The 18,466-nt window shown below is 43.8% G+C and overlaps 1 protein-coding gene across 1 annotated transcript; it reads right to left on the reverse strand.

The window, feature by feature from the left end:
• Window positions 1–316: 316 nt before the first annotated feature.
• On the reverse strand, window positions 317–18,120 carry E2F7 (E2F transcription factor 7). The gene is made up of 12 exons (XM_076328665.1): window positions 18,034–18,120; window positions 14,456–14,731; window positions 12,319–12,487; window positions 9,569–9,853; window positions 8,768–8,926; window positions 7,548–7,685; window positions 6,519–6,713; window positions 5,790–5,874; window positions 4,662–5,181; window positions 3,520–3,790; window positions 1,869–2,293; window positions 317–493 (listed from the first exon to the last, which is right to left on the reverse strand). The coding sequence occupies exons 1-12, from the start codon at window positions 18,118–18,120 to the stop codon at window positions 317–319; spliced, it is 2,787 nt and encodes a 928-aa protein (XP_076184780.1).
• Between the last annotated feature and the right edge of the window lie 346 nt (window positions 18,121–18,466).

Consider the following 18,466-nt stretch of genomic DNA (forward strand, 5'->3'; position numbering starts at 1 on the left):
CTGTTCGCATCTCCTCACAGCAATAAAGAGTTTTCCAAATTAAAACCCCAAATACAATTTGATGCCCACAAGGCTGTGTGAAGCACAGCATCTGAATTCAAATCAGTACTGAAGGAACAATTCAGTAAAAGGTTTTCAGTACCAAGAATGATTCATGAAGAAGGTGGTTAACAGAACTGGTGGGTGAATAGATAGCAGGGAAGCATGCCAAAAGGGATGATATTTTAACACGCTCTTCTTGCCAGATAAGAGCTTGTTCTCTTGTAATCGATACAGGGTCCTAGGACAATCTGCCCACCCTTTGCAATAAGTGGAGTTAGTCAGGGCTGGTACTAGAGATTTCCAGTCTCCTCTGCACAGAGCTGGCATTTCTGTTCTGGTTGCCTTCATTTTTCTTCCATGCAACAGGGTCTCCAAGACTTCCGGGAGTTTTGAAAAATGCCTCATGACGTGCAGGACGAATGCTCTTGGGAGTGAGGGGAGTTGATGAAGGCTATTTGTGAAACAAAACCAAAGTGATTCAGCAGGGCTTTCTCAAAGCCTACATGCAAGCACACAAACAGAAGACAGCTTGTAGACATTAAGCCCTGTACCCTGCTACTATAGGGAACCACGTCACACAGCCTTTCAGAAGCTCCACATGAAAAGCTACGGGCTTTGCCCCTGCTTTTTGTTCTGGAACTGTCTGCCAGCACATCATTGCTGGAAGCTGAAAGCCTCTATCTCATCTCCAACTTAAATGTATTCATGACTAGTTCATACTCATTCATTCTTACGCCAATCTTGTCCGTTAGCTTAAATGGCTCTTTCCCTTCCTTGATGTTTTACGCGGTTTTGTTATTTGTTAGCATCTAAAAAAAGAGATCTAAAATTAGTCTCCTAAACCCTGGCCACTTCTGTTTTAAGTGCCACTCTACTGTCACCTCTAATGCTAGTATCTGTAATCAGATTGGCTGCCAACCAGCCTCTATTACAGCCTTTCTCTAAAGCTCGAACAAGATAAACATAAAGTAACATTCATAAAGCTTCCAAAAGTTCAATCTATTTGTCACTGCATTAGACAATAGGAAAACAAATCACAGCTTTAAGAACGTAAGCTAAAGTAGTGCCAAAATGTCACTGCTAATAGTTGTAAAGACCCAGGTAACACAGTGTGACATGACTGTTTTACATCGCTCATTGTATTTCAGGTAAATGAGTCCTTCTTCACTTTTGAATTTCTCATTTTTTTACTTGAAAAGTCTGCTTCTATGATAATTTTTTAAAAATATCTGTATAAAAAAGATCAACAAAACCCACAAGAATCGTTGTTTTCCCCCAGTTCTGATGCTGCTATTATGTTTCCATTATTTAGTGAAGAGAGATCAGAGTGGGTGTGAGGAGGTAACCCAGGACACTACTACCTGAGAAGTGTGGCAGCCAGCTGACTCCTGAATTATGACGAACAATCCCCCTGTCCACCTAACGTGTTTCTGTAGCCATTGCATAACACACAATGATAGTGTCAAATGAGGAAAAAATACTGACTCGGATTTCTGGGGGGAAAAACCCCTCTAACTTATTTTTTTCCTCTATTCCTGTAAGATTTTTAAAGGTTAAGATTTTTATGATTTTAAAATTCCTGTAAAATTTCTAAAACTCACCAGTCCACCATTCAGGGCTAGACGTGCAATGCTGGGCTATGTCTTTAACACTGTCCCAAGCGTTGCCACCACTAGAGACGGACACGCAAACTAAGTGGAAGACACCAGCTCCCAGCGTGCCAACTTACCACTCTGACACACTGGCACCAGCCCGCAGCGCAAGCTGCCTTCAGTCCCAGTGACCTGGCACCGCTGTTTCATCACCCAACCGCCTTTCACTCTTACCTGCTGCAGCTTCAGAAGGGTGACCGAATGCCCCATACACACGGGGGAGTCCCGTTTAACAGCACCGCGAGACCTCGCAAGCACGGGACTCAGGTGCAGAGGGGGGTGAGCTGGTTGCTGGGGATCCACCGAAGGCGCGGGTGAGACCTTGGGGGTTACCACTGCCGTGGTGCCTATGAAAACAGGCGTTGTTGATGCCAGGCCAGACATACTGAAATTCATGGAGGCAGCAGCTGAGAAGGAGCCGTCGGGAACCGGGGAAAGAGGACTGGTGATTGTGGGAGAACAGACGAGAGGGAAGGAAGCCAAGGCTGCTGATGGCACCACGACACAGGGGAGGCTCAGAGAAGGTAACTGGCTCGCAGCCAGGCTGATAGCACCAGGGGCTTGGTTTGCAGAGAAGAGGAAATTAAAACTGCTTAATCCTAAACCAAAGAGAGAAAAAGCAAGGCATTAATACAGTTGACAAATTGGAATTAAGCTATAACAACTTCATCTAGAACAGGAAAGAGGGATGACAACAAAGAAAGAGACAGGCTGCCCAGGAAAAAAACTGTGATAAAAAGAAGAAAAAAGAAGGAAGAAAACTGTCACAAACCTGTGACTCTTCTCTCAAGCTCCCTTTCCTTACCTACCTCCATCTCCCCCTCTACTGCCTGTTCACTATATTTGCATCCATTTACTTTGTTCATATTAAGTACCAACTACACACCTTGCTGTTTTCTGCTTCTAACTTCAGTTACAAGCAACATCTTGGCTAAACAAACTCTTTTTTCACTAACAGGAATCATATCCTCTGCTATATGAAAACATATGCATTGCTTTTTATAAGGAAAAAAAAAAAAAGAACACACCCACAAAGATACACCCCAAAGGCACTAATTTTCCTGAGAATGGCTGAAATACTGTTTTGAAACAGAAGCTGCTCCAGTTCCCAGTTTGTCTGACCTTGCAAAACAACAGGATCAACACTTTCAAACTGAGCGTCTCCATCCTATAAGTGAAATCCCATAGACCCCACTCTGTGCCACAACTGAATCAAATACTAAAGCAGTAGTCACGGAAATCTGCCACACGTATCCTGTTCCCACAAAACACTCTTCCGCTCCACATAAACACAGGCATGGAAAATGGTGGACACGAAATGCTCTGTAGTATTTTCAGCTACTTCCTCCCCATCCCTACTGTGTCCTATGAGCAGGCCTGGCTACGCTCCCAGTGCCTGTTTTTGTGAGGTTATCCCGATGATGCACATGACAAGACAGTACAAAGTTTGTAGATGACTAAATTCACCCACTCAGGGGGATGCTGTTGCACTATTCTGGCCGCCTTACTGCCAAACCTAGACTTCCAGCTCCTCCGAGTTTTGAATGCTGGATAGGTCTCTTTTTTGTGGCACATAATTCAAGCATGCAAACCCCACATTATTCATCTCTGTTAATGTTTGGGTACCTCAGAAGAATGCCTGTATTTTCACAGAAGCAACAGTTCATCTGGAGTCAAGAGAATTCAGAGCTATTAAACTACTACAGAGAACTGCTTTTTGTGCGAAATACAGACTTATTCACCTATCTGTAGGTCTCCCTATTTGAACAGCTCAGTGAACAGATGCAGAAGTTTGAGTGCCTCTAGATCTCATGGCTGTCCTTACCAGCAGTAGGCTGAACATAAAGATACTGTGGTAGGAAAGGTTGATTGGCATTTTCTTTAGAGATGTGCTCTTTTCCTGGAGAGGGTTCATCAGGGTCTTTATTCTGAGACCATTTTTCTTGCTCCTGAGACTCTAAAGGCTTAGTAGACTCCTTGTCTGCAGCCTCTGGAGCAGCAGGACTTGCGAGGTCAAGATGAAAAGCTTCTAGATGTTCAGCAGATGTACAGCCACTTCCTGCGGTAGATTCTGCCTTGAGTGACTCAAAAGGCTTCTAAGCAAAAACAGAAGAGGAAATGACGAGTCCAAACTGAAATAACACAGTACAATGTCTCTCATGCGCTTTCCTCAGCTACAGAGTAAAATGTGCTCCTGTGCAAATGGGCAGCACAAAACTCATTAGCATGTCATCAAGTTAAAAATTTTGTTTGAGGGTTTGAAGAGCAATATTAGTGATGCCTAAGCCCTGTGCTGTAGTTCACTTTCAGTACTTGGAGACACTAGATAAGAAATACCTGAGCTTAGGGATTCATTTCTCTTTATTGATAACAAAAACCACCTGTTTCAAATGGCTTATATTCAAACACTGATAACGACCTTGAGCCTGATCCCCATTTTCAGTAGTTAAGAAAACTGTGAGATAGATGCACTTCACCTTCACCATCATCTCCTCTCTCACCAGCCTGCTGTGGGCAACATTGGGCATGAGAGAGAGGGACTCAGGCTGGAGAGTAGGGGGAAAGTACAATCCACATTTGCTGTAGCTCAGTGGAGTAAGCTGCTGCTGGGAAAGCCCAAGCTAACAGGAGAAGATGAGGAGTAACAATGACATTGATTTCTTCCCCTCTGGCAGGCTGTTTTGTTGAAGACAATGATCAGGACACTGATTACAAAGAACAGCTGACCATCACTTCACTATGCAAAGCAATCACAGTCCATTTTCCCCTGGTAGTGTGAAAACATCTCCCAGTTAATGCCTATACTTCCTGGCACAGCACCCTTACAATTTTATTAACATGTGGGAGGTAGCCTTTGTATCTGTAACAAGTGTGGTGTAGTGAATTTTCACTTCTGAAAACAGTCTTGGGCAAAAGTCTTTCCTCACTAACAGGAAGCCTAAGTGACAATGAAATTCACTTCTTTACCTTGGGTACTACAAGTGAGAGGGGCACATCACTCTGTTCCATGGTCTGCTTTTTAGCAGCTGGCTCTTCATCATCCACAGGTGCAGAGGGTGACGCGCACTTGTGGGAGCTGCGTTTTTGGCAGGCAGCTGGAGGTACAGTGGCCTGAGCTTCTGCCCTCCTGTTTCCCACGTCTCCTGTGGTGGGCAGGGTCTCCCTCAAGTTATTTTCCTGAAGACCGCCACACAACATAAAAAGGGATGAAGAGGGGAAGCACAGGAAGGGTTGGTTGGGGAGCAGGGCAGGTTTTCCGTTTTCTGTTTTGGAGGCTGCTGGAATGGAAGGATGTAGAGCTTGGCCGCTGATGCCATTTGGCAGCGAGAGGCTTGGCACATCTGTCTGAACCACAGGGAAAACTGCCTGAGGCAAAGGGTTAACACAAAAATCAGAGTCCCCAGGAACTGGAAGAAGGGAGAGAGGTGAGGTTATGCTTGGGTTCCTTGCTGAATTTAATATCGTTTCTGTGGCACAAGCTTTATTCCTAAAAAAAAAAAGTAATGAAAAGAGGAAAAACATTTAGTCCAAAATTAAACCCCTATTTTATCCTTAAAAGCAAACAGGTACATTGTTGGACATAAATGTGGAAAAGTTCCCCCCCAAATCACTACTTTTACACAGTGTACAAGGAGGCTCACTTTTTATTATTTCTAATTACACAGAAGCAGACTTATCGGGTTTTTGGCAGAATAATAATGCTTTCAGTTGCACCTGACTAGAGTCATTCACAAATGAATTCAAATTAGGATAGGTGTAGAGAAGACCCACTGATGTGACAGAGAGGCTCTTCCATGGAATCATGATTTGCTCAGCCTACCTAGACAACAGGTCAAAGGAGGCAGGGATGACCTATATAAACACCCATGAGATGAAGAACTACTGAAGCTAACAGACAACAGTGGTACAAGTACAACTGGGTATAAATTGGCCATGAAAAAAAAAAAAAAGCCACACTGAAACCTATCAGCATTAAAATAGTAATAACAAGACTCTCTGGCAATTTTCTCTCTCAGTCCCATCAATGAAATCTAGCCTTGAACTAAACATGACAAGCACGAAGCTGAAACTGGACAGGAGCTAAGACCAACCTACCTAGTATCTTCCTCTATTTTCTGCCTGCAGACAGCTGCTAGATTTATCATTTTGGAGCAATATTCATCTGAATTCACAACACAGGCTGAAAGAACAAAGGAGCATTCAATTAACAACAGGTAAGTTTACCAAGCATATTTTGATACTGGCCATAGAAAATAATTGATATAATTTTTCTATCCTGACACATTTTTATAACATTCACTAATCACCTAGAGCCAGAACCTGCAAGACACTCAGAACTCGCAGTCCCACCGGCGAGGTGCTTGACATCATCATTTCCTATAACAGGGAACTGTGAAAAGCCCTGTAAATGCTTTATCTGTTTTAACAGCTATCCATTAGAATGTTACAGTAAACTCCACTATATTAGGAACCATAAAATAAAGCAATCTTTTGTGGCTAAAGAATCTTTCTTTACCTATACCAAATTTTAACAGAAGAAACTGTAGTATAGTTGCAGTTAGTGGAGAACAGAAACATTTACCAGAAAACAAACTGCAGATTCATGGCAGTATGGCCCAGATTCATCTCATCTAACTTTAGGCACTTGACTGGAGGGTCCAAAACAGAAGTCTCATCACATGGACAGTAGAAATATAGGCACCTCCCAAGGGTAATTCACATATTTAATTAGGCTGATTCACCCAATAAAGTGCCTTAAATTAGTGGGCCCACATTTGGGCAGATCCAACGGGACACAAAAGAACACGCTTCCTTAGTAGTTACCTTGCCTCTCTTGATGTGGGCTGTTGGGCTCAGAACTGACCTTCCTTCTGGTCCCTTCACAAGGCTGTGTGCCGTTAAATGAAGTGTGACGTGTAAACCTTTGCTTCCCAGTAGCACAGATCTGATACGGGGCACAGGCTCCACTCTGCGTCCCTGGCAGAGGATCAGATGTCGGGCTATGCCCTCTCGGCTCATCTGTAGGAACATAATTTTGTACAACAGTCCTTCAGGGAACACAGCTCATCATTTAGGCTTCTGCCACATTACTGAACTTGGCCATGAGAGAAGAGGCAACCCCTATACCATCCCAAATCCCACAACACTGAAGCAGACCTAAGCTCGGTAAGCACCGATAGACAAGATAAGGGCTTCCCTCCTTTTCATTCCATGGCAGTTGCAGCAGCAGTTACACTCTAGTATGCGCACCCAGGAGGAGAAAGGGTACTAAGATGGCATTAACACTATCCTTCACTTTTACTTGGTCCTGGCACTGGCCTGACCCAAATACATTAGCAAAGTTCTTTCCTTTGCTCTGGCTTCTGGCCGAGAATCAGCAGCTTACAGAGATGCTCTGGCCCACCGCCTCCTTCTTTGCAGACAAACCTTTTGTTCAAGGGGACATGTGCAAGAAACAGCCCTGCTCTACCTTGAAAAGTCCCCTTACAAAGACAATAATTCACTGCCTAGTTATGACAGAACTACTGAGATTCTGCAACCCAGAAAAGCTGTGGACCCAGATTTGGAGATACAGGGATTATCTGCCATTGCTCTACAATTTATACAGTTATTCATACAGTTATGTAAGTCGGTGTAAAAATACCAGCAAGACAGTATCCTTCAACATCCCTCCACAGCTCCAGCCTTTGAGCATAAAGTCTAACAACGGCAAATGTTGGGCTGGCCAGCAGTTAATAACCACAGGGTGGACAATGAATGCCGAGCCATTCTTTACACACAGAAAACAACCTATTACCACTTGGGAAGGATTGTCAAAACAAAAAGAAAGGAGATGCGAGCTACACAAGTTACCGGTCTTTCCAGGGAATTCCACAGGCCCAATCCACTTGAAGGCTGGTTTGCGTCCTCGTTCCTCTGTGACATGAACTTTCTTGATCAAGCCTAGGCTGGTGAGGACATTGGCGATATCATACAGTCTTCGTACCTTTGCTAACAAGAAAGGGCAGAAATAGTCAAGACAATCACGTTTACGATGCATACAGTACATATTTACACAGTAATTTCATTCCAGAATATCACCACAGCTTTCATAGACTAGGTGGGTAAAATCAAATTGGGATGGACTTAAGCCACCTTCTATGAAGCCTGCCACGCCAGCTTCCACCTGCTTGTCACTGCTTCTTCATATCTTAGCTGCTCATCCATCTTAGCTGCTCAGGTTTAAGCTCACCTACCTCACTTTGATCGAAATGGGTTAGGGAGTGATTACATCATCAGCTTGCCCAGAAGAGGCAGCTACCTCCACGTGGAGTAAAGACAAGCATGTGGCGGCAAGAGGCACATGAGTGCACAGATGATCACAAGAGGACACATATTTATCATCTTAAAAATATAACACTTCTAGAAAAATCTCTGTGACTCCAATAAATAACATGTTTGAGGTGAGTATGATACCCACAGGTTGTCCAGCTAAGCTTCTCACATCCCTCCCGGTATTTGGGGTAGAATTTTAAGACTGAAGTGCAAGTACTTTATTTTAAAAGTACTTTAAAGACTTAAAATAAAAGTCTTTATTTTAGAAGAATTATTTACCAATGCTGAGTTTTTCCATGTTGTCCAAGGGATCTAAGTACTAATCCCCACTAACTGGAAAGCAAACTGTGCCATCCAGCTGTGAAAGATTTCTGGGGTGAAAAGGAGAAGTAACACATTTCTGCAGAGAAGAAAATGAATTCCATTAAATTAAACAACATGTTTCATTTCAATAAGTTCTGAAACGTCATTCAGAACAGTACAAGAAACAGGGTTAAAGTATGAAAAAAAGTTCAAACAAAAAAAAAAAGTTTTTCTTCATTCTGAAGCTAAAACTTGGAGATAATTGTCAAACTGACTCTTCCACACCCCTAGCTCTGTTTTCACAAACTGGCATTTGCAATTAAAAAAAAACCAAACCAAACTTCAGCAAAAGATTCCTGACCTGCTCTTGCTGTTACCTACTGGTGTCAGTCCAATCATGCCCCTGTTTTCTTTACTCACTGACCGATTGATTCATCTCTCAACAGCCAGCTTACTTTTAAATTTGCTGTGGTCCACTGTATCCTGTGTTTCTTCTATCAGTATCTTCGCTGCGATGTCCAGAGTGACTATCTTGGTCTTGGAGACAAGGAACAGCATGACAAACTTTTGGCTCATAATCCGCAACGACTTGTCCTTTCTGCTGTTTGCAGATGCTGTGTTACAAATAATACCCAAGCCTCTTAGCATATGTCATCCATCACAGCCGGAAAACTAGCAAGTAGGTTTTTCACACACAAAAGGGGTAAAGTATTTCCTGGTTGGGAAGCAGAAATCTTTTGAAAGGCAGCAAATAACTGAGTAATGCGGACAGAAGCCTCTCTTCAAAAGGCAATAAAAAATAAAGCTTGTAGAAATAGCTTTTAGAAAGTCAGATTCCAAAGCAGATTCTATGTTACGTTACACAGTTTTGCACCACTATAATTTTGTGACTCCAATGGACTTTGTAACTTAAAACACTATGTATTATATGGGCAAGCATGCAAACAGTGGACAAATGGAAGATGGCACCTTCTGTCAGGGTAAAACATTTACTGTCAGGTACGGATGGGGAAAGAAGAACTGGAGTGCCTGGCAGAAGCTCCTGCCAGTCTGTAGGACAGAGGGAAAAATCCGTCCTGAGACCTATGCTAGGGACAGGAAGAATTCTGTCATCTCCGCAGTCAATTCAGCACCTTTTTGAAAAGAATAATTTTTTATTATTTAATTTAAAAGCAAAGCAAGGGAAAAAGTCACATAATAAACGGGAGAAAAAGACTTGTGTCTGTGTATCACATTACACACATTAGTTATCTTACCAGAGGTGCAATCTGGTTCTGAAAAGTCCAGTAATGGTCTGTCTTGAGAATCTGGAATAGTTTCCTTTTTCCGTTCTCCAAATTTGTACTCCAAGTCCTGCTCCTTGTGCTGGAAGAAGGTCATTAGCTCTCCATACTGCAGCTCTCCTGCTTCCTGAAGCGTTTTCAGAGTCTGACTTAGGTTGTGCCGGCCATGCCAACAGTACTGGTTCTTGGCCACACGGCTAACCAAGTGCAATGACTCCAGGACGTTCACTATATCGTAAATTCGTCTCCGCTCAACTCCTGTTTTAAGCGAGGGGGAAATAAAAAAGACAGATGCTCATCTAGTTCTAATGTGCTCTTCAGCAGAAGTGGAACAGAGAACAGGCTGTTCTCTAATACTGAGTGTTCACAACACATTTTTCACTGTTCACCTGGACACACTACATTAGACCCATCCAAATTTGTACAATTAAGAACTGACTTATGTATGGCAAGCCCCATGTTATGATGTTCTTTGTCTATTTTAACTGCCAGCTCAGCCATGGCTTCAGCTTAAAGCATCTACACTGTGTTTAGAAGAACTGATTGCAGTCTGCCCAGCCCCACTCACTCAGACCTATCCAGACTGCCCTGGGTTTTTCAGAGCACTTTGGCTCTTCTTGTCAGAGAGCTTCAGAGCTCAGACACAGACCCGTACACAAGCCTGTGTGTAACAGAGGGCAGGAAAGGGTCTGAGCCTGGCACTGACACAGTGTAGATATAAAAGCCGACTCCTACAGGAACCAGTGGGAGTGTGGTCCTCCACTTGCATTTCCAATGGCACAATTACTTGCTAAGCACGTACCAAGCAAAGGAGCAAAGGCTTCACAAGGTGCAAAGCAGTGGAGAATGAGACCCACTGTTCCCAAATGCAGCAGAAACAAGTCCTCGGTGCTGGCTGGGTCTGCACCAACGGGACAGCTATGAAATATGTCCAACTTGGGTTCAGCCTGACTGACGTGAGCAAGACTGGGGACTGAATATGAACAGGCCGGTGGCTCTGCTCACTGTCCCAAGTACTCGTGTCCAGCGCTGTTTGAAGCGTGGCCGTTATATATAACACAGTGCACTATACACTGGTGGCATCATCTATACCAGAAATCCCATAACGGTTAACATCAGCTGAGCAGAACAAGTGCTAGCCAAGAGGAAAGGTTTTGAAAGACTTCCCTGCAGAAGGCAAGGCCTTGATGCATCTGTTTACCCATCTGGAGAATATGGATAATACTTACAGCCTCACATGGATATTAGGATAAACAATTCATGAGTATTTCTAAGTGTGTGGAGATCTTGGAGTGAAACACACTCTGGAAAAACAAGAGTGCTACACATATCCTGGTGTCTGTCAGGCACCAGCAGCATAGCCCCCTTTGTGGTCTTTCCATAGGTCTTCAGTGGACAAAGCAATACACATTTGTAGCAAAAGCTGTATTACAGCCATCATTTGTTACACAGAGAGCAGCAACATCAGCAGTGGATAATTTTGTTGTCCCTGAAGCAAGTGGATAAAGGCAAGCAAGGAAGTGAAAACCAAAGGGAGAAGAACACACACACCCCCTTCTGGGAGGTAAAATCCCCAACAGTAAGTTTTAAAACAAAGTTTCTAGTATTTAGGAAAGCAAGGTAACACCACTCCCAACACAGAATAAAGCACTACTCATGTTCAGCTGTACAAGGTTGGAGCACAAGCATCTCATGCAAACACACAAAGGAGTAACTGCAAAATCTAAAAGAACGATTCGTTTAAAAAGTAATTTATTTAACTATTTACTTCATCTGGATTCTCTCCTATTTCCACTTCCCATTACCAAGGCAAATAAATGAGTATTTCAAGGACTTTCTTATCAGTCACAGAGAACATCACTCTTCTGTTCCCTTTCTTCCCAAAACAGACACATTTCATTTTTGCTACCTCTTTTCTGTTAAATACCTGAGTTCTAAATGTAGATATGATATTTATTTAGTTTAAGTCAAATTTTGTAAAGCCCTTCCTAGCTAAAAGACAACCTCTCCAAGGACCTGGATCTTTTTGTTATTGGTGTGACCTGGCTGAGGCCTCTCTCCCAAGTTTTATTACTTCTCTCAGATATTTCATTAATCTTTTAACTAAGACCAAACCTAACAGCAGACCCAGCAAATGAGCTACTCAATACCCTCTTACCACCCCAATACAACACATTTTCTCATTCTACTCTTGCAGGTCTCCTGGTAACCTCCCCTCACAAGACAATATTTAAAGCTAAGAGAACCTTGGTGAATCATAAGACCTTGGAAGATACAATGTCAGGCACGTTACTGAAGTCAGGCAGTAAACCCAACCGCTTTCCTGCATCTACTAGTTTGCAATTGTTTCCCCAAATGTTCTATTTTGACAAAATTTGTTGTTCCTAAGTCCTCCTTCAGGGGGTTTGTAACTCGTAACTCCTTCAGTCTTCAGCAAATTGAAAATTTAAGAAAGCAAAAGAGCTGGTAAACAGCTGGAGGATAGATCTGTCTAGTAAAAAGTACTGTCAGAAAGCAGATTTCAAAATGGTAGCGTTATCAAGCAGTAAAGACACTTAGGAATATTAGGCATTTCCAACTCTTGATTAGTATGATTAGAAGAGCATCCAGACCCAGGGAAAGGCAGACCTTGAATGTACTCTGTAAGAAGGATGGTCTTTTGAAGGCCCTCCTGTCAGGTTACCCCAGGTGATCAGTTACCCCATTTTTGAAGGTATACATACCGAGAATTGAAGCCACTTCATCCAAAGAAATAGTAGTTTTTTCTGTTGACAATGGATAACTTGGATAGCGAGCTAGAAACTTTTGGCACAAGAGTCCTAAGCTTTTCTGTTTTCTGCTGGGCCTCTGTTTTTCAAATTCATCAACCGTACTGTCGTCTACCATATCATACTGTTAAAAAAATAAATGTTAACTCTTTAGTGCAGAACTTCAGAAGCAAGGCGTAGCCAAGCAAGGCATATTTCAGATGTTAGCAATATTTAAGCTCAGACTTTCTAATAAGGAAAAAACCATGGACTCCTTACAAGCGCAGAGCACTTGGGTGACACACTTTTGCTTGCAAGCTCTTTTTAATTCATCACACAAGATATCTACAGAAAAACTCTTATCTGCGAGATCATAAAATAATGGTTATGCATAAGAAAACAAAACAGTAAGACCAAACACCCAAGACTAGCAGATGGTAAGATCCTGCTTGGAAGGAATATTTCTTTTTGAGAGGAGGAGGAATATTCCCTCAAACACCTCTGGATCTAATAAACCAGAAGATGTACAAGCCATCAGAGAGTTCCTCTTTCAAGAGATTTTACTGCCCTTTACAGTGCCTAAACCGGGGGTTGGGGAGGGCATGATGCTAAGAGACTATAAAAGGCACCACCCAGTCTCTGAACCTTAAACTCAGTCAAGCTGTTAGCTTAAGTGAACTCTGTAGGATGGCCTGAATATGGTCTTTCTGTCCTGGGGGGGTGGGGCGGGGGGGAGGGAAACCAACAAAACTGTGATGGCAAGAATGTATGAAGAGGTATGTTTATTTATTTAAATGAGAATGATGGAGGACTTTTCTGCACTGGTAACTTTGGGGTTTTGCTTCCTTGTCAAAAAAAAGAAAAAAAAAAACAACCTTGCCTTCTGGCAAAGAAAAGCCAGAGTGGTGGAAACCCAAGTTTCCTTGCTTATGAGATCTTAATTGTCCTTTGCTGGTTGTGACTAAGTGACATTGTGGTAGGCTGTTGCTTTGATTGACTTCTTTGAGTTTTATATGGTATGGAAATAGCAGTATTCTTACAGTAACACTTTTACATCTTTTGTAAGTTAACTTTTGGTGTGGAGAAAATTATTAAGTGTAAGTTTTACTAACTAGAAAATATTTGAACCCTTTATAGTAGCCACCCCAAAAATGCTATATGATCTTAGCAGGCTTGGAGAGGTAACGAGCTAACCTTTAACATTGACTGTTTTTTACTTACTGGAAGCTACATTAGGAATTCTCTTTAGAGAACTGTTTGTTCCTTTACGACTATCTAAACTGGAGAGTTTTCCAGACTACTGTCACTGTAGATGCTGTAAAATCTACACTTGTAGAGTGATCTGTACCTATCAAATGATCCTTCTCAGTAGGAGGACCTCAGAACTATCTTCCTCTCGCTGAAATCACCAAGTAAAGATTTTCTACAAGAAATAATCCAGAAGGAAAGCAGTGGTTGGAACAAAAAAACAGTCTGAACGAAGAAAACTGTAATGATGCTTATTACGACCTAATGTCATCCTCTCCATGGATGGACTTGATAGGGATCAGCCCCCACATTGCCTGACTCTTGACAAGCAAAAATCTTCCAAACACTTGACCGTGCTGTCTGACTACTAGTTTGGGGGCTGGGGTGGAAAGGGGGAGAAAGGTTTTTAACTGACTACTCTGTGGGGCTGTTGTGGACAAGGTATAAGATTTCAAATGTATGTTGAAGAATACACCCTCACCATTGTCAAATTGCTTTTGAAAATGCTGCCTGTCTGTTTAGAAATGATTTGGCAATTTTCTTTCTAATGCAGTTCAGAAAATAGCATCAGAAGTCCTTAAGTTGGGGCAAATGACACATTTAAGCTCTACTTCCTTCACTGTCCTTTTAAGTAATAGTCAGATTCTTGAGGGGTCTCAGGCCAGTTACTAGTAAGACAGTTACTTTTAGTCTTTGAAAGTCCTACTGCTCAGCCAGTGCCGCATAGGCAACCGTCCTTGGGAACGTTTTACAATTCTGCAATTTTCCATAGGGAGCAAAGGACCAGTTGGAAGAAAACTGAGGCACAACTTAAGGAAGGTCTGAGTCCTAACTGAACATAAGGTAATCGTGTTCTGAGTCTCACCTGTAACGAATCAGGTGTGTCACTCTGCTCACTGTTTTCTATGGGTCTGAAGAGCTCTTTCTTCTTTTCCCTGTCCCTCATGTCAGGGCTAGCAGCACTAACAAGCATCTTCAGGTTAGCAGTGGGGGTCCAGGGATCAGGCTGAGGTCTGTCAACGAGCTTAACGGGTGTAATTGGATTTCTTTCCGGGGTGCAGCCTTTTTGCTTTGATAAATCAACTGGTTCATTCTTAATGGGAGTCTTTGGGGCCATCCTGGATCGATCAAATATGTTTTCCTATTAAAAACAAACTTCTTTAGACACAACAGGAAAGAAAACAGTCCAACAATCAATTTCACTGTTCTTACAAAGGTAATTGTAGTGACTCATGCCTTGGCACTCATAGCTATATTTAGCACAGCTCTTCTGCCTTTGTTGGAAGCGGTAAAATAGTCTGCGTGCTACAGTACTGGAGGCAGTGTACATGAGATACTGCCCTGAATTACAGAAACTGAAGTCAACCAAACTTGTGGCCCATCAGGCTTTTAAACTCTGACTGTTATTACAAGACAGCATTGCCCCCCCAAACAGAAATCACCAAATTGGACTGAAACTGAAATAATGCATTGGTCACATTACACTTAGCAAGAAAACACGTTGTTCTGCTTGAAAGGTCTCCAATGAAAAGCCATGCTGGGTATGCAGCTCAGACTGTCATAAAATGTCAAACTAAAGTGGATGTAACTTCATGTGCAAGTGAAGCAAGCTTTGCATCTGCGCTATCTGCTGAAGAAAATCTCCGTAACTATTCCTCGACTACAGCTGAGAGCTGCTAGAAGGAAAAGTCTAATTCATCAGCTGATTTTTATCATTCTTTGAATGAAGCTCAACTCCTTCCAGTCTCTAGCTGCAATCAAACTTTTTTCATATTTCATCTTTGGGTCCAATTTTACCCCTTCCTCTTACTGCAAGAATTATCACTACATATCAACTAATTTCAAAGGACTGACTGAAGAAAGCATCAACGGTATCCTTGAGCTGAGATCTGTTTTTGAGCAACAAGAGACACTACTTCACTCTAGCCTGTTAGGGCAAATAGCTCCTGAAGACTAAAGGAATGAAGTAGACAGGATGCCATACTGGCTTTCTTTACAGGATTATCAAAAAATGAGGTCCAGGTAGCCTAAACCTGGCACAGAGCAGGACTTCCAGAAACGCCCATGCAGAAAGTTGTACTGTTTCTTTTTGCCCAGGGAGATCAATGCTCTGTTCTTAGACAGTCCAGCTATCACTTAATTCTCCTTAATACCCTACAAACAGGACACCGTGTTTTTTGGAACTCTAGCTAATATTGCTCAGTGGTTTCTAGATTTAGTCCCTTGAAATGATTGTCTGCACCTTGAGTAAAGTGAGAGAGAGAAAGCGAAGCAGACAGATTATCATCAGAAAGCTAGCAGAGCTTATAACTTGCTGGAATTGGGAGTGAAGCCTTTGGAACCAGAGCAAACTGCTTTTAAACTATAAATCAGGCTTTCAGTTGTTTGTTCTTCGGTCCAGCTGTGGCTTTTTTGGTGTTGTCTCAAACTGAGCAAGTCTTCTTGCTCAGACTAAGATTACCACTTCATTTTTTCTCAAAATGAGTTTTAAAAATCTAACATGACAACTTTGAGGCTGGATATTATTATGTATTTTATTTTGTGCCGCAAGAAGTCCAATTCTGAAATGGAATATAGCCTGAAAGAAAATGTTAAGTTACTATTGGTTTGCTGTAAGAACTTTCCCAAGTTAAGTTTTGCCTTTTATTTGGAGCAATTCAGCTATCACTAGCTGATATAGATATTTAAACAGGTGATTCCAAATATCATCTTATCAGGTACAGTCTAGCTAGAAAGCAGAAAGAAGTTCTAGTAACAACTGAAGCTGGCTTTTACTAGGAGCAGTTCTGTAGCCTTCAAACTGGAAACGAATTTGGCACATCAAAAGCATTGTGCTCTGAGCACTGATGAAGAACACTTCTGCACACATTCACCTACGAATTACCCAAAAGGATGTAATAAATATAATCTCCTTTTACAATTAACAGTTAGCCAGTTGTAACTTACTACACTGTGATAAATAGGGGTCAATTTAAAGGCCATGGTACTTCTTGGAATATATGTTCACATAGTGTTGGCACTCAATATATTCTTGCAATTTCACATTTGGCAGTGAATCAACGCTTAATTGGTAACGGAGAAAGTCTACCTTCCCCTCAAGTTCCTGTTCACTATGGCTGGTGCTAATGGAACTGCAGTGAGGGCAGCTGAAGCAACCTGCTGTTCCACTACCTCAAATTTTCATGTTTGTACAAATATCACAATGAAAAAAAGTAGTGGCACTACATGAGAAGCACAAGTCTACTATCAACCTTTCAGATCTTTATTTCCTGAATGTCATAATTGCCTACTAAGGTAAAAAATGCTTTTACCCCCTCTCCTCTTTTTTTTTTTTTTTCCTCAGTAGCTGCAATGCTCTGTGAACTCCTAGCTGTATTCCACAAAACCACAAGGGCAGTTGGCAGAAGTATGAGATTCACCTTGATCCAAGCAGAGCTGGCTTACAAATACAAAAGGACAGGAAAGGCTGGCTTAATGAACTCAGTAGTAAGCATGAACTGAAACAAATCTCTGAGATAATAAGAGCCGAGTCTGACAAGAACTATGTGATCTTTGGAGTACTCAGATTGAGCATGGACAGCAGGTCATGAATCGGGTCTAGTTTAGGAGACATTACTGAGCAAGGTGTGCCTGAGGCTAGGTATCCTGTCTCCTGGCTGGTGGAGTGGGAGGGGAATGATGAGCTTGTTTCTTGCTGAGTGGGACTGCTCAGCCTCTTGACCTGGGAACACCGCTGTATGGATACAGGCCAGAAGGCATGCATAGCGGACACGTGCATCAGCACGCTCAAACTGCTGCTAAATAACAGGACTATACTACTCCTGTGTCATGTCTGGCCAGGTGTTGGTTAGCTTTTCAACGATGAATCTGTACAAAAGCCCCCTCCACCTTACCCAACAGTAGCCACTGGGATGCTTCAGGTAGCCTAGTGAGCTTTACTTATTAAGTGAAAGCTAAAAACTTTCCCTGGGAATAATGCCAGAGTGTAATCGCTTTGCTTACTGACAACAGTGGCATGACTCACAGTTGTTTTACTGGATTGTTGTCCATGACAATGTTAACGGTAGCACCGGACACCCCTTTGCTCCAAGTGCCGATAGGCAAGATGCTGCTGTGCACACCAACATGGCAGGACAGACCAGATGCGGTGGTCCAATGGGCAGCACCCCAAATACTGCCATCGGGAGCGAGAGGGACAAAATCCGGGGCCGCACGCCTGGCCTGACCCACCTCCAAACCCCCCGGGCTGGGGCGCCGCGGCACCGACCCTCTCCCGCCGGCGGGCTGGCCAAACCCTCCGCAGTCCCGGCCGCCACCCCCGGAGCTTCGCGCTGCGCCGGGGCCGGCGTGATGCTCCGCACCGGGAGAGGCGGAGTAACGCGTGAGGGGACCTCGCGGCGCCGGGGACAGCCGGGACCCCCGCCCCCCGCCGCGCCCGCTCACCTTCTGGGCCGCCGCCGCCTCCGCGCGGCCCCGCCGCCCCGGCCGGCCGCTCGCCAGGTCCCGCAGCGCCAGGACGCTCACCTCCATCTGCAAAGCGAGAAGGCGCTTTTAGCTCGGCCCTTAAGAGGAGCCGCTCCCGCCCCGGGGCAGCGCTCCCGTACCCGGCGGGACGCGAGGGGAGCGCAGCAGCTCGGGGCTACGCTCCCGGGGAGGGCGGCGGCGGCGGCGGCCGCCCCGGCCCCTGCGGCGGCGGCGGGAGGCTCCGCGCCCTCACCTCGGCGGCGGGCGGCCCGGCGGGCGGGGGGCGCGGGGCTCTGCCGCTCCCGCCAGGCGCCCTCAGACATCGCTTTACAATCCGGCCAATCAGGCGCGGCCCGCCGGGGAGCCCCGGCGGAGCGGCCGGCCAATCAGCGCGCGGGCAGGCGGCGCGCGG

Source organism: Aptenodytes patagonicus, chromosome 1 (genome assembly GCF_965638725.1).
Source record: "Aptenodytes patagonicus chromosome 1, bAptPat1.pri.cur, whole genome shotgun sequence".
Lineage (NCBI taxonomy): Eukaryota > Metazoa > Chordata > Aves > Sphenisciformes > Spheniscidae > Aptenodytes > Aptenodytes patagonicus.

Coding starts and splice junctions, on each gene's coding strand:
- E2F7 (XM_076328665.1), bottom strand. CDS start 18,120: ATGGAGGTGAGCGTCCTGGCGCTGCGGGACCTGGCGAGCGGCCGGCCG. Junction 5,182..5,789: donor AAAATAGAGGAAGATACTAG/GTAGGTTGGTCT, acceptor TTTTTTTTTTAG/GAATAAAGCTTGTGCCACAG. Junction 2,294..3,519: donor TTATGTTCAGCCTACTGCTG/GTAAGGACAGCC, acceptor TCTTTGGTTTAG/GATTAAGCAGTTTTAATTTC.